The sequence below is a fragment of the Amphiura filiformis genome, chromosome 8 (genome assembly GCF_039555335.1).
Source record: "Amphiura filiformis chromosome 8, Afil_fr2py, whole genome shotgun sequence".
Lineage (NCBI taxonomy): Eukaryota > Metazoa > Echinodermata > Ophiuroidea > Amphilepidida > Amphiuridae > Amphiura > Amphiura filiformis.
In genome coordinates, this window is record NC_092635.1 from 7,683,833 (window position 1) to 7,698,081 (window position 14,249).

General features: G+C 35.3%; 1 protein-coding gene across 2 annotated transcripts in view; it reads right to left on the reverse strand.

Moving 5' to 3' along the window:
• Positions 1–561: 561 nt before the first annotated feature.
• LOC140158580 (uncharacterized) overlaps positions 562–14,249 on the reverse strand; it is a 111,394-nt gene continuing 97,706 nt past the window's right edge. For both annotated transcript variants that reach the window (XM_072181718.1, XM_072181717.1), the window contains exons 3-4: positions 6,466–6,574; positions 562–3,484 (exon numbers count right to left, since the gene is read on the reverse strand). In XM_072181718.1, the coding sequence (XP_072037819.1) occupies positions 2,692–3,484; positions 6,466–6,574 (902 nt within the window). In that variant the 3' untranslated portion in view covers positions 562–2,691. The remainder of the gene's footprint in view (positions 3,485–6,465; positions 6,575–14,249) is intronic.

Sequence of the window (14,249 nt, forward strand, 5' to 3'; positions counted from 1 at the left end):
CTAGTTTTAACCTTGTCTAATTTGCATATATTTGCATAATATTCTAAATATTTCTAAAAAACACAGACAAAACATTAAGTCTTTATTTTAATACCAACATTGAAGTTTTGTTTAAATCTACTTATTTCAAGATTGCAAGTGTGTCAAATAGTTGTAAGCTTGCCACATAGTCTCAAATGAATTTTGAGCTTTTTAAACAGATTGGAAATGAGCCATATACTTTGTCTTTTGCTGTTATAATGCATGATACATTTTCTTTGATGAATATGATTATTTTCATCTCTAGTAATAACCTGAAAAAGGCCCATGAAGAAGGCAGATTATGAGTGTGCTGGTCCCATATGTATGATGAGCACCTATGGAGGTTGAAGGACAGTGTTAAATGCATCAGTAAGGGCATCATAGCATCATACAAAATTTGAAAAATTCCATACAAAAAGGTACCAAAACACAACAAATGCCCTCAATCATACTCAAACCAGGGATATGAGACATCTAGCCCTGGTGTCTGCCCCATCCCCTACTGACATAACCAGAATTTTTTCACAAGAGGGCCCAAAATTTGATGAAAATGGTACAAAAAGGCTATTTATGGCTATTATGCTAAAATAGTCTCATCTCAATGGCATAAGTTCAATAACCTAATTCATATCTCAAAAGGTGACATCAAGTTGTGGGGTATGTTTTTTTGTACCCAGCACATTCTAAAAGTCAGTCGATGAGTAGATGTTAAATAGTGCTAGAAAAGAAACAGACTTCCAAAAAAAGTTGTTGGAATGACTTGACTTTGTTGGGCAGCTATGTTATATAAGTAGTATCATTGGATCATTTTAGTTTTCTGTTTACCTAATTTTGAGATAAAGGCCTTCCCACTTAGTTCTCACTAAGCATCTGGGTTTATGGGAGATAGTTACAGAATTATGGATATGATGCAATTCACTGTCCTCTCACCTCCAGCCTCTCTTTAGTAATGTGAAAGTTGTAAGATAAACTATGAGCACAATCCAACATTCATTATTGGTCCATAAACCAACACATAATTTGAAATATCAAGAGGTTAGTGCAGAAAGGCCATATCTGCAATAGCTGCCAGGTGTCTTATTTTGAGTGTGTACACAATATAGAGTATAGAAATGGTCAAATGTCTACAGGGCAGCTATTGTAGATAGGCCTTATTGCACTATCCCTTCAATGTCTTTATTTCTTCCAAGTAACTAGGCTACACATATCCTGGATTTCTAGGGTCTGTCATCTACATTATGCTACACATATTTATGCGTACATGTCATTACGTTTCACTACCTGAAGAGAATTGCTCAAAAATTGAATTCCCTCCTGAGGTTAGTATCTGTCAATGAATGGACCAGATCACCAGGCTGCCATTATAGCTAGAGGCAGTATATAACACAAATGGGTCAATAAGTTACATAGAAATGACCTTGTGTGGTATTTAGTTCCCCGGATGTGAGTTTTGCCTGAGGCAATTTGTGGCTAAATGTTGATCACTCACTAGAAGAGTTATTACCGTCGATTTAGTTGAAAAAGGAGGTGAGACATGATCAATTCTGTTCAGGCAGTAAAACCTAATGTATGGTAACATTTTGTGCGTAAGTTTCTAAATAAGATCTAATTCCAGGTTTGTCTCATCTGTTTACCAGCATATGTATACAACATTGAAGAAGGGTGTTAACTTTACATAGGAAGGGAGTAAACTTGATTGGGGGAGTAAACTTTACAGCAACTTTATCATACTATTCATACACATTCTTCATTACTTATATAACTTACAAATAGATGTGCAAATCTTAAAATCTAAAAAAAGAAAGAATTATTATTTTCAAAAATATATACAATTACAGCAATGTAATTCCTTATTTTGATAGTTGCTATCAAATTCTATTGATCTTTTGGTTTATGCTACAGATTACTGAGTGTGATCATTATAGTCAAGACTACAAGTCATCAGGAGTATCTCAGATTTAGAGAGAGAGAACCAATTATTATGTACGGTTCTGTCCTTCAATGGGGAAATATGTTATGGAGGCTCTGAAAAGATCTGTCAAAAATGATTTTGAGTTATTGTGCATGGAGAAGAAAATTCCCAACTTATTTTTTTAATTTGTTTATTGCATTTGTCAAATCCAGGATAATATCCAGTCTAACAAGTCCATTACCAAGGCAGACCCACTGCAGTAAGCCTCTAAAACAGTGTACACCCAATGATGTGTTTCACATAATTTGTCAAGATGCTTTTTCGTTGAAATGAACGTAAAATACAGGAAAATATTCTGCTGGTATACTGAACGACCTGTAGATTGCAAATCCATATGTCCTTAAGTCTTAAGAAGGAATATATTTAAAGTCTACTCCTGGAAATTCCATTGAAAATAATAGAATGCTCTTGATGCATGAGACAATAGGTTGGGTTATATGTTAGCTATTGCAGTATCTATAATCATGATAATGCACTGCTGATTTACCCGGTTTTTTTTTGAGAGACAAAAAATACAAAGAATGACAATTCCCTGTTGATCATTATTTGTTCGGTAAACCTATGCTTGGATCATTAACTCAGTAATTTGTAGCAATTAACACTCAAGTCTGTACTCTATACATATATTGAAAGCTTTGCGGTAAAAGACTATGATAAAAGTCATCCCATGGTATAAAACAAAATGTTTAAAACTTCTACTATGCTCTTGCACTTCCGTCACCTTCTTTTCCTTGCAAATCAGCAAGATTGGGGGCGCTTGCACTGAGGGCTCGAGTCTGCGGTCCATTCAAACTACCATGCGAAGTTCCGCACATGCACATAGTTTGCATATTGTTTGAAGTACTAGGCAACTCACACATGCACATGTCATATGAATAAGGCTGACTTAACTGTAGTCTCTTAATTGCCTGCAGTTTGACGCCCCGCGCTTTGCTTTGGTATCTACGAGTTTTTTCCGGACTCATCTGCGAAGGAGGGTTATTATTATGCTCAATAGTGACAACAGTTGTATCTGGGAGAGAACGCTTGGAGGTCCTATCCTTCTGCGGCGGGTGCACAGTGCCGCAGGTACAGATATTGTTGTCGCTTGTGCCACCAGAATGTGTTGCATCATCATCTGCATAATAATCTGAATCCATAGAATCTCTCATTACACTAGCTTGATACAAATATCTACGGGTGTGCGGACAAAACGGTGAATTCCCGGGACAGCTACCATGGTCGCATAGAGAGTTTCTACTGTTCCGTGGTGAGTGTTTCTTGAGAAGTGGTGAGTCTCCACAGTTGCAAGTGCACTTTGAATGTCTGTGTGCATGGCCGTTGGATTTTTTGTTCAGGGAGGAGTTGCGGGAGGATTTCCCCATCAAGGCACGTTCCTTCATGCTGCCATGGCGACTGGAATCCCTGAAACTATTACTGATGAAACTGCCATTACCATGACTTCTATGGCTGCCAAATCGACCTGGGATCTTGTCCTTTTTTCTTAATAATCTGTAACAAGCAAAGAGAGAATATCGTTAAATAATATTAGGAGAGGTTCATAAAAATGCTGCTGTTGTACCACATCTGCAAATTACAACTATAGTTTCCAAGGGCCAGCTATTCCTTATATTTTAATCTAAAACTGAGACTTCATTTAAAACATTTAATTATGCTTCCCTTATGTAACCAAATCTTATGTTTGATGAAATCTCTAATACTTGAAAGCTCCCTCCCATGCAACCAGCTGTTTCAAACTGAGAACAAAACTATATGTAGTAGTAGAGTTATAAATGTGGTAGCCCAGGAAGATATTCCCAATATATTTCTATTTTTTCTTCTGAAATAATTGAAATATCTTTTATTCTTGATGTTATCTAACCTAATACAAGTGCATCTTTATTACAATTATTTTTTAAACAGAGACAGACCCTAAAAAAGATCGTCTTTGGGTCATTCGTGTGATAACGATCAGCTTTAATAAACGGTGACTGTCTTCTTCATTCAGCCCAAGGGCGTCCATCTTTTATAGTCATTATAAAATGCTAAAATAGAAACTGTATCCGAATAAGGTATTATGTGACAGTGTGCTAGCTAGAGTTGATTGATAATGATAACATTATCAACTGCTATGAAATTATCTTTGATAAAACTTGCATAAATGTATGCATTATCAATTCAATATCTTATGAAACCCATTGCAGCCTCAGCTAACCATTCGTCCACCTGTCATTATGGACAAGTTTTTGCTTGTGAAGCAGGTGTATATCAATCAGTTTTCTTCCCAAAGTCAAAGTATCTGCAAGTGATAAGATTTTAGGCACATCCACACAGAAGGCTTTTTGCTTAAGTTATGCAGTTTACCCACAAATTTATCACCAAGAAATGATGTGCATTTCATGATTTCTCTGAGTGATGCTCGAGTAGTCCTCGAGTGCTACCATCATGTGAATGATACATTTTGTGATTCTCAAGTGCTGAGCATAACCTATGGCCTTGTAATAATTATATTTGAAGAGTTTCATCATAAAATGCAATAAATCCATTGGAGAAAAAGATCAAATTGTGTTAAATGGACGTGGCATATGTATGTACCTGTTTACTGTTGGATATGTTGCGAGTTGGTAATTTTTTATTATAATCGCGCTATCTCTCAACGATCGTTTGACAGTGTTATACTGTTATCTCAATTTTCATATATTTGGCGCTTATCAAATTTTGCAATGAAACTCTTCAGTTAATACTGCTAAATTTGGCATGCCACGGGGCCACTAGAAAGCTCACAGTAAACTTCCGGTTGTAATTCCAGAGCTGACGTCATCAGGCATTGCAAAACTCAAGAATTTCAAGTATCAATTGAGTCATGTGGACACCCACTCTGGATTTGACTTGGGATTGCAATTCTTGAGCATGTGAATGAATCCTTTAGTTAGGAGGCAGAATATGTCTGTCACAAATGTAAATGGCACTAGCTACTAATAATTCAAGTAATATTGTTTCTCCACAGTGTTAGGAGTTTTTTATTTCTTTTCCACAAAATGTTAGTTTTCACTGACAGAATGTCCCCTTTTATTTTGACCTGAACAGATGAGGCAAAATAAAGAAAATCCCTATTTAATTCCAGTGTCTATGTTACCAATGTGTGTCACTCTGTTAATAGTGACTGGATGAGATTGATCCTTATGATGTGTCGGCCTTATACGTACAGTGTTATGAACATTGCGTATGCATTGACTAATAATTTGATGATAAATAGTTCAAAAAAGTACTCCATCTTTTTATTCATAATCTGATTTTAAGACAACCATAGCACCTAAAGCCTTGATATTTCCAAGGTTTGTTAGTTTTCTAAAGTACATTACAATCATGTAAAATTCATCATCCTCAGCCTTGAAAATGTCTAGTGGCACTTCCCTAGTTCAATCTAACATTTTATTTCAACATTTCATTTTTCAACATAGTACCCAACAAACTAAGAAAAACAGGGATGCTTTTATCTCAGGTTTATTCAGTGTTTAGTTTGATTGCACAAATCTCTTGCATGTATACCCACACATCACTATCTTATCGCCACTTTAAGTGTGTGTGTTGATGCAAAAACAGACATAATTGAAAGCATTCAAGAATACATGAATCACTTTATTGCAAAAGGTCAATGGAAGAGAGAATGGGCATTACGTGCAGAAAGGAATATGTTCAGGGATTTTACTGTGTCTGAATGAAATTGAATGTGTGTTTGCATCAAATGACTTCAAATTATCAATAAAGTGCATATCATACTATATCGCAAAGGGCGTGGCATTTTTTGTGATATAACTTCCATCACCAGAAAAACAATTGCCAATATCTGATCGATAAGTCGGTCTCTGGTTCAAATCCCAGATTGGCCTCATGTTGATATCAAATGAATTTGGATTCTTTTAGGATGGAAAAATATTTGCAAAGACTGGTCTGGTGATTTATTTTCTTAGTTCTTTTCTGGTGGCTGATTCTCTTACAAAAAACCTCCCTCTGGAACATTGACATTGATTTCTTTTTGACATTGGAAGATGGGGGTTTTGTTGTAGAATTTGAGAAGCAGCATGACTGTAGCATCATAAACTAGCAGATTTACTTTCTTGGAACAAATGCATGCAAAAAGTGCCAATATTTACAATTATTTTTAAGCTAAAATGGTCCAATATGAGTTTGATTTGGTCAAAAACACACACACAATGCATCCTCAAATGGTGATTTACCCCCTCCCACCTTCACCTGCCCTAGGATCTGTGCCTAATACAATGGTTTACTTCAAGTTCGGTAGTGACGTAGGTGCATATTTCGCTAGGAGCAGTATCAAATCGTGCGCGTAAAGTTAATCTTGCAGCGTGTACACACACGCGTACAAAGGTGTTTTTTGCAGCGCAGCAGCAGAGCCGCGAAAAGGCATTGACGTCACTACTGAACTTAAGGTGAACTAAAGAATAGATACCCCTTAAATTAAATCTACTCACTGTCTTCTCATCAGGAAGTACCACAAGACAATAGCACCAAGCACCAGCATGAGAGAGGCAGCAGATGCGGCTGCAGGAACAGCTGCATTGGGAGGATGATAAGGCTCTCCTGAAATGATAGAATACAATCATGAGATGGTCAGTAAACTGAATACCAGAAAGAGACCAAGGTGTGAGAATACTTCAGGAACAGCTGCATTTGGAGAGTGGCATGACTCTTCTGAAAGGAAGAAAACATAAACTGTGACATGGTCAGTGAATTGAATGAGTATCAGAAGGAGGCCAAGGTCTGACTGAGGCTACTGCAGGAACTGCTTGTCAGCTCACATCAAAGTTCTTTTCTTTCATGTTTTTTAGTCCCCTTTTCCTACAATTATCCAGTCCAACTAAAACTAATAAATAAAACTCCCTGGGACACTGTGCATATTTCTTGCACATGGTAAATAAAATTGGCCATGTGAGGTTCATCATAATTATGATATTTTATTTGTATGATTCCAACCTATTTCAAATCCTCTCCAGCTCCTCCAACCACTGTTGAAGCAAACATGTGGCACATTTCAAATAAAGGCATTTGGTAAATAATACTGTAGGCTATATGCTAAGGGGAGCTGTGAGTATTTAAAATGTCGAAAAGTGTCCCAACAAATATTGCATTTGATTGTAGCTATTCATTTTATAAATACGAGAAATGTCACTGATAAAATGTCTCAAATAGAATTTGTTGAATTTTTCTGTAATTAATAGAATCATACCATGCTATGTACACTGTAAAAATGTTTCAAAATTTTCTTTATTTGTCATCTCAGGAGAGAACCTTTGATGGTTCTTAAAAGAAAACATACAATTGATCTCTTGGTACTCGGATGAACCATGTGTGGCAGAAAGCCTGTAGAAACTTTAATGGTTCTCCAAAAGGATTCATGAATTTTCAGGAACCCCTTTTGAAGGTTCATGTACAATGTCTCTCCCTAGAGGCCACTTCTTGGAGTGGTACAACATTTTTGCAGTATGTATTACTTTTTACAAGAGGTCCATGTCCATTATCCTTTCAGTTACACCCCTGTATTACGGGTCATTGCTTGCAAAGCTATGAAAAGTTAATCATTTGAATATTACTTGTTATGATAGATCTACACCACTCTGAATCAATTCGGATTCACAACCATCAAATAGCTATCCCAACATCCCAGCACAATTAGAAGTCCAACAATCTGCCTTTGAGCATTGCAAATCTAATAATTTACCAACCCTCAACAACGGCTGTCTGCAGAACTTACAAGTGCCTTGAAGCAGGATATATACACAATACTGCAATAATTGTCCCACTGCAAAACAACATTGTTTGCCACAATCTGCCTAAGGTGAAAACATGAAAAATGTTCCTTCAATACTGAATCAGCTGTTATTGATTAAACATTGTCAACATTTCTTCAAGTCAATAACAGGTGACCTATTATAGGTGAAATAGCTGGCTTGTAAGTCAGCCATTTCATTATATTGTCACCATCCTAATGTACAGTTTATTGCCAGCAATTTAACCTTTTATTTTGTGTGGATGTTGAGTCCATCCAACTAAGGTCATAAAAATTGACAACAAAATTGTACAAAATTTACCAATTTCATAAATATATTTGGATTCTACGTGAAAAATGCATTCATATGATACAAACATGCCTAGTTCTACAGTGGTTATTATGATTTCGAAATGTTTTATGAAGACCTGTATGAGTTGAAAACGCTGCGTGTGCATTTTAACCTATACACTGATATCAATAATAATATTTGGACCAGATTTGGACCAAACAGAGATTTGAATTGATTTTTTGGTTATTTCAAATATAATGACAAAATATACTGTTTTGAAATACAACATATTTCAGCCATATACATCTGACCATCACACATACATCTCTGCATTGCGTTAACCATCTAGACCATCAATACATTGATCCACACAGCAAGTAGTTTGTCAATTAGCCAATCTTGAGTAGATGACTGACCCATATTTAACAGATGAACAACTTCCTATCAGATTACCATTACATAAGTACTTATAGTCATCTGCAGTTTAATTACCTTCTCAGTGTACAGTGATGCAAATGACATGCCTTAGACGCACAATTGGGCTATTTGGCGATCACTTGCCACTACTCAAAAACCCATGCCGCTACTTGCCTAAAATTGGGCTACTTTTTTTTTATTGTCAGGCTGCGGCCTATTACGGAATTGTTATACACAACATCGCCAGAAATTCCATATCAGTGTTTGAGCACCTGCCTAGCTCCTCTTTTGACGTTTACCGATGTATAATAGAGTGCAACCTTACTTCCCATTAAGCACCAGCAGTGTTCGCGTCAAGTGTTTTTCTCGCTCAATTGGGTGATTTACATTCTAAATTCAGGTAAAACAGCCCAAATATCCAGCATTGGGTGCTTTGTTTTACAATCTTAAAAACTGGGCTACTGGGATTATACAGCTTGCAGATTAAAGCTGTATAATCATTTAGTTTAGTTTTAGTTTAGTTTATTACCTTCATTGCACATAAAAATATCAAAATGCGGTGTGTGGTACAAAAGGGCAACCCCGAACAGGCACGCAGGCCCACTAGATGTGGTCCCTTATACACACACCAAATAAAAGAACTAAAATTACACAGTACATAATTATAAACACATTTAAAAACACTATAAAATACATTAAAAATACAATATAATACTAAAATTGAGGTGCCAAAGCTATCGCAGAATTCATAAAAGCACTAGTGAAATTGCACAAAATAGGTATACTGACAAGTTAATTTGAGATGTAGTGGTTAAACTGGTTACGAAGCGCAGATTTGAAACATTTGAAAACTGAATATTCCTATAACGTCAGCAGGGAGTTTATTCCAGGAGTTGTACACACAGTTAAAAAATGTCTGCTTGAAAATATTAATATTACACTTATTTGAGATAATTGTAATTGAATCAGAAGATAAAAAGACACTAGTACAAGTTATCAAAATGATTGGTAACCATTAAGTTCCTGTGATTTCAGGTGGCAATTTCCAAATGCAACATAGGATCCACCATATTATTTTGTAGATCATCATCAAGGTCATAAAGTGAACAAGTCTATTCATTTCAAGAGGACCCAGTTTTCATTTGATATAACGCTCATTCTACAAAATCCGGTGCCAATAGCCTTTTTTCCATTCTTTGGTCCACAAACACTTTGTCGAGCATTTAGGGCATCAAATATGTTGTTTTTCTGGTAGAACTCAACGAGATCTACACGGACATATATAGTTTTCCATACTTTAAATGCTTTCTTCAGCCTGATTAACCCTTGCAAAGGCTCAAAAATCGCTAAAAATGTGTTTCCACTGCTCAAGTGTCACATCTAACCCTGAATATTTTCTTTGAATAAATTCGATTTCTTTACATATTTTTTGTTTTTTAATTAGATAACGCACCATCATATTGTTTATCAACATTATTTTTAGTGATTAAAACGTCTTTGTGTAATTCTAAAATAAATTGCACTTTCCACCAAAAACGCTGTAAGCTACGTTACCCCTTTTTAACACACGTTATTGGAAAGAAGTAAAACAGAGGTATCAATGTAATTTGCGGTTTTTGAAAGGAAACACTCATAGGTTTTGAAAAATCACAGTAAAAATTGTGATGCTGTAGCATTTTTGGCATAGAAATGTTGTAAACATTGAAATTTCGACCGACCATGTTAAGATTGGTGAGCTACGTTACCGGGATTCTATAGTATGCACTTGTATTACATGTACTTCCTAATAATATGTGAAAGCTACCAGTGGTCGAACCCCATTTATATTAGAATTAACCGACATAACGTTCTAACGTTCGCAAATCACATTAAAAACATTAAAAACCAGTGAACTATGTTACTGTGAGCTACGTTACACACTCATTTACTCATCTTCAAAACTTCTATGAAATGGTGAAATCTGTTTTACATTTCACTCAAGTGATCTTTAGTTTGCTTTTTATGACCTTGGATTGAGTAAAACCAGCCCATTTTGTAGTCGGTAACGTAGCTCACATTACATTGAGTTTTAGTGTTAAAAAACATCATGACTTCCTGAAAGAAAAATATGCAAGTGGTGTTGGCAATTTTTTACATCTGAAAGTAGTGATACATTTACTCTCAAAAAACACAAACAGCAGGTCTTTTTGAACAACTTTTATTTTTTCAATTTTTATAGTGGATTGGCACCGGATTTTGTAGAATGAGCGACAATAATTATGCAACTTATGAATAAAACATTCACTTCTCATACACAAGCAGTGTTGCCAAAACAATTCAGTGCCAAAGTGACATATCTAACAGTAAAAACTTACATTTTGTGGAAAATAAATACTAATTTACTTTTATGGCAATGTTACAATATGGCTTTAAATGCTTCACATATCTAAGACATTGCATTATTAATGACATTCATTGGAATGCAGCAGACTAGAACACTATAGGTTTGTGACGTACTGTCTTCTAATAAATCTTTAATCAACGATATCAATTGTTTAGTTGATGAATCTTTTGAAACATGATCTGCTATTTAAACAAAAACATAATGTGATAAATTTGTAATAATTTATAAAATATATTCTGGTAATATTAGTATTTCAACTGAGCAAAATTCATTTTTGATTATTTTATCAATTTCTTGAGCATTTAAAAAAAATGCAGTTGCTTCGAAAATAAAAGGGCACGTGGCTCGGCACCGTGCCACGGTGGGCACGGTAGCTCAGTGGTTATGGCCTTGGACTCATAATCTGAGAGCTTGCTCGACGTGCATGGGTTCGATTCCCCGTCCCACCACCATGTTGCACCCCGGGGGGCAAGGCGCTTTGCCTCGCTTGCCTCACCCCACCCAGGTGCAATGGGAAGCTGTTAGGGGTAGTCACAGTTGTTGTACTGATGGACCCTGCGCCACTTGTAGGCTGCAAACGTGGTTCCGACATATTCTAATGACGGCGGAATAAATGTAAAGCGCTTTGAGGCTGTTTACAGCATAAAGCGCTATATAAATATCTACATTTATTTTTTTAATTTATTTAAAAGAAACGCTGTTTCCTGAATTACAGAAAAAATTGCATTAGCCCAATTTGGCAGGTGAAATGGGCATTAGTAACACTGCTGACAGAAATTGAGGCATCTTTGGAAATGCAGGGATAAGCTTTCCTAATGCCAGCTAAAGCTAAGATTATCACCATATTTCTATGAGAAATATTATGACAAATACGGTCATATGCATGGGAAAAACATGTAATATCTACTGATAGCAGCAGCATCTGGAACTTGAATAGATGCAGGGATTGTTACATCTTACGATAAGTACCTAGTATTTCATACCTGGATACTATAGTAATATAATATGACCCATTCTCACAAAACCATAACAGCCTCTGTGATAGCTGACAATGCAACGTAGCAAAGTTGCAAAAAGTAAGTTTCAGTATTAGATTTATTTCCAAACTTTTTTCCAACTACTGAATGATTAAGAACATTCACTCATTAAGGTTTTCTGGTCATTTTAAGCCAACCTGAAAAGGTAAAATGAAAGAAAGCACATTTACTTTATTGGCTGCTTAACTGTCGAACTCTATGGGGGATTCAATGTCTTAATTAAGAAATTAATTCAAAATTGCTCTGTTGATCTACATACACAACCCATTTGGCTGATTCCATTATTCAATGTAAGTTGGGACATACAAATGTAAACATTTACATACAATGTAATTAATCGAACTCATTTGAAAGATCGTACAATATTGCTTAAAAATACTGCAAATACTTTGATGGATATACACCTGTAACTGACATCCAAAATCACTAAAAACTCTTCTTTTAAAGGCTTTTATTTTAAAACATGGTCTGCCATCATGTTCCGGATTTTATGGAAATGGGTCAATAAACACATCTAGGGTATGATACTTTTTATGCCCCAATACCTCGGATAATAACATACTATAATTATAGTTATATATTTGGTTAACATAATTCACATCCAATTTCCCCCTTGAAAGCATTTGAAAAAAAAAAGCAAAGACAAAGTCAATAGTTATTTTCAAGATCCACACTTTCCTCTGGGTGATCAGTCCTTATTATTTCCTAGTGAAATCAGCTTCATACCATCTCCATTAAAAAGCACATTTATACCATTTCTCCTCTAGGTGGTGATTATTGGTTTAACCCAATTTTGAAAGTTTTTTCATTACCAATTTTATACAACCTGGAAAATAGCTTATGGGGAAAAGTGCAGAAGCTCAGTTAATAACCAGTTGAGCTAGAAATAATGATTCCATGTATTTTTGCAAGAGTTTGTATTCTATCGGTCGTAGTGCTGTTATAACTTGACTTTTTCATGGTTATTCCTCAAACTCCACCTGACACCGGAGTGAAAGATTGCTGTTGTGTTGAACATGGACGAAAGTTAAAGCCATAATGTATTATTTTATAACATGAAATTGTTTGCTATATTTGTACTGTTTACACTTTTTAAAACGTACACCTAAATCAGCTTAATTTGTTGTGTTTGTGGGGGATTTAATATCAGGGTGGGGTAAAAGTCTTTAAAAATATGAAAATTGGCCTAATTTGGGATTTAATTTTGCTCCAAATAATGAGATTTTTGGGTGACGATGGGCGGAGGTGGGTAAGGGAATGTCCATATGGTGCTACCACTAACTCCATTTGGCAGAATAAATGGTCTGTTTCTTATGCTGCAAATATATTAGTAGTGAATTAGACTCAGATTATATAGAATGATTGCTGATGATCGGCAATGGTTCATTTTAAGATAAGATATTTCCAATGTGTCTACTAACAGAGCACACATTTTCCCACTTTTGTTTTGTACCATGTTTGAACTTATTTCATTACAACAAAGACTTAATCCTTAAATAATATATAACAACGACATTACAAAATATGAAAGAAATTAATCAGACTAATTGATTAGTAAAATAATACTTCATGGCACACCTTCAAAGGAAGAAAATGTTTTAAAAACTGGATAACAAAATAAAATACAAAAAATAGAAAACTGCTCAGCCCACTCTACATGGGTGAAGACTGCAGACAACAAGTTCCAAATTTTCTTTAAAAATTCAAGAATTAAAAGATTTTATATTATCATTACCATATTTGGAATTAGCATTAATAATGCATTAAAATGAGTACAAACATGCCCCAGTATTGGTTCAGTGGTTCTTGAGACTATAGCTCTTTATATTTTGAGGAAATATCTCAAAACTTGGACTTTTTATGATGAAGCCTATGACAGGCACGCAATGCATTAACAGTGAAGAGATGCCCAAAACAAGAAAACACAGAATAAGGAAAATACCCTCAGATAGTCTCAAGGGTCTGTCTAACACTGTGGTACTGTGGTAAAAATACATTAAACATAGCGTAACATTTGAGACTGTAACATTTAGTTTGGCAAGATTTCAATGGCAAGACACCATGCAGCGACAGGCTCAATTATTAATGTAAGATTAATTCTTGATCATATTTCCCTCGAGTTGCAGAGTAAAGAAAAATCTAAAAACAATATTATTTTCACTGTAACATGCTTAATACGTGTCACTAGAGGAGCGGCAGAGATATAATTTGGAAGATTTATCTGTGGTTTTATCAGTATACTATTCCAAAACTTCTTAAGGCTTATTCATACTCCATATTGAATATTTGATGCAACAAGTATTCATTATTCAATCTTTTTCAAGTCGGTTTATCTTCTAACAAGATTTGCTGTTGAAAAA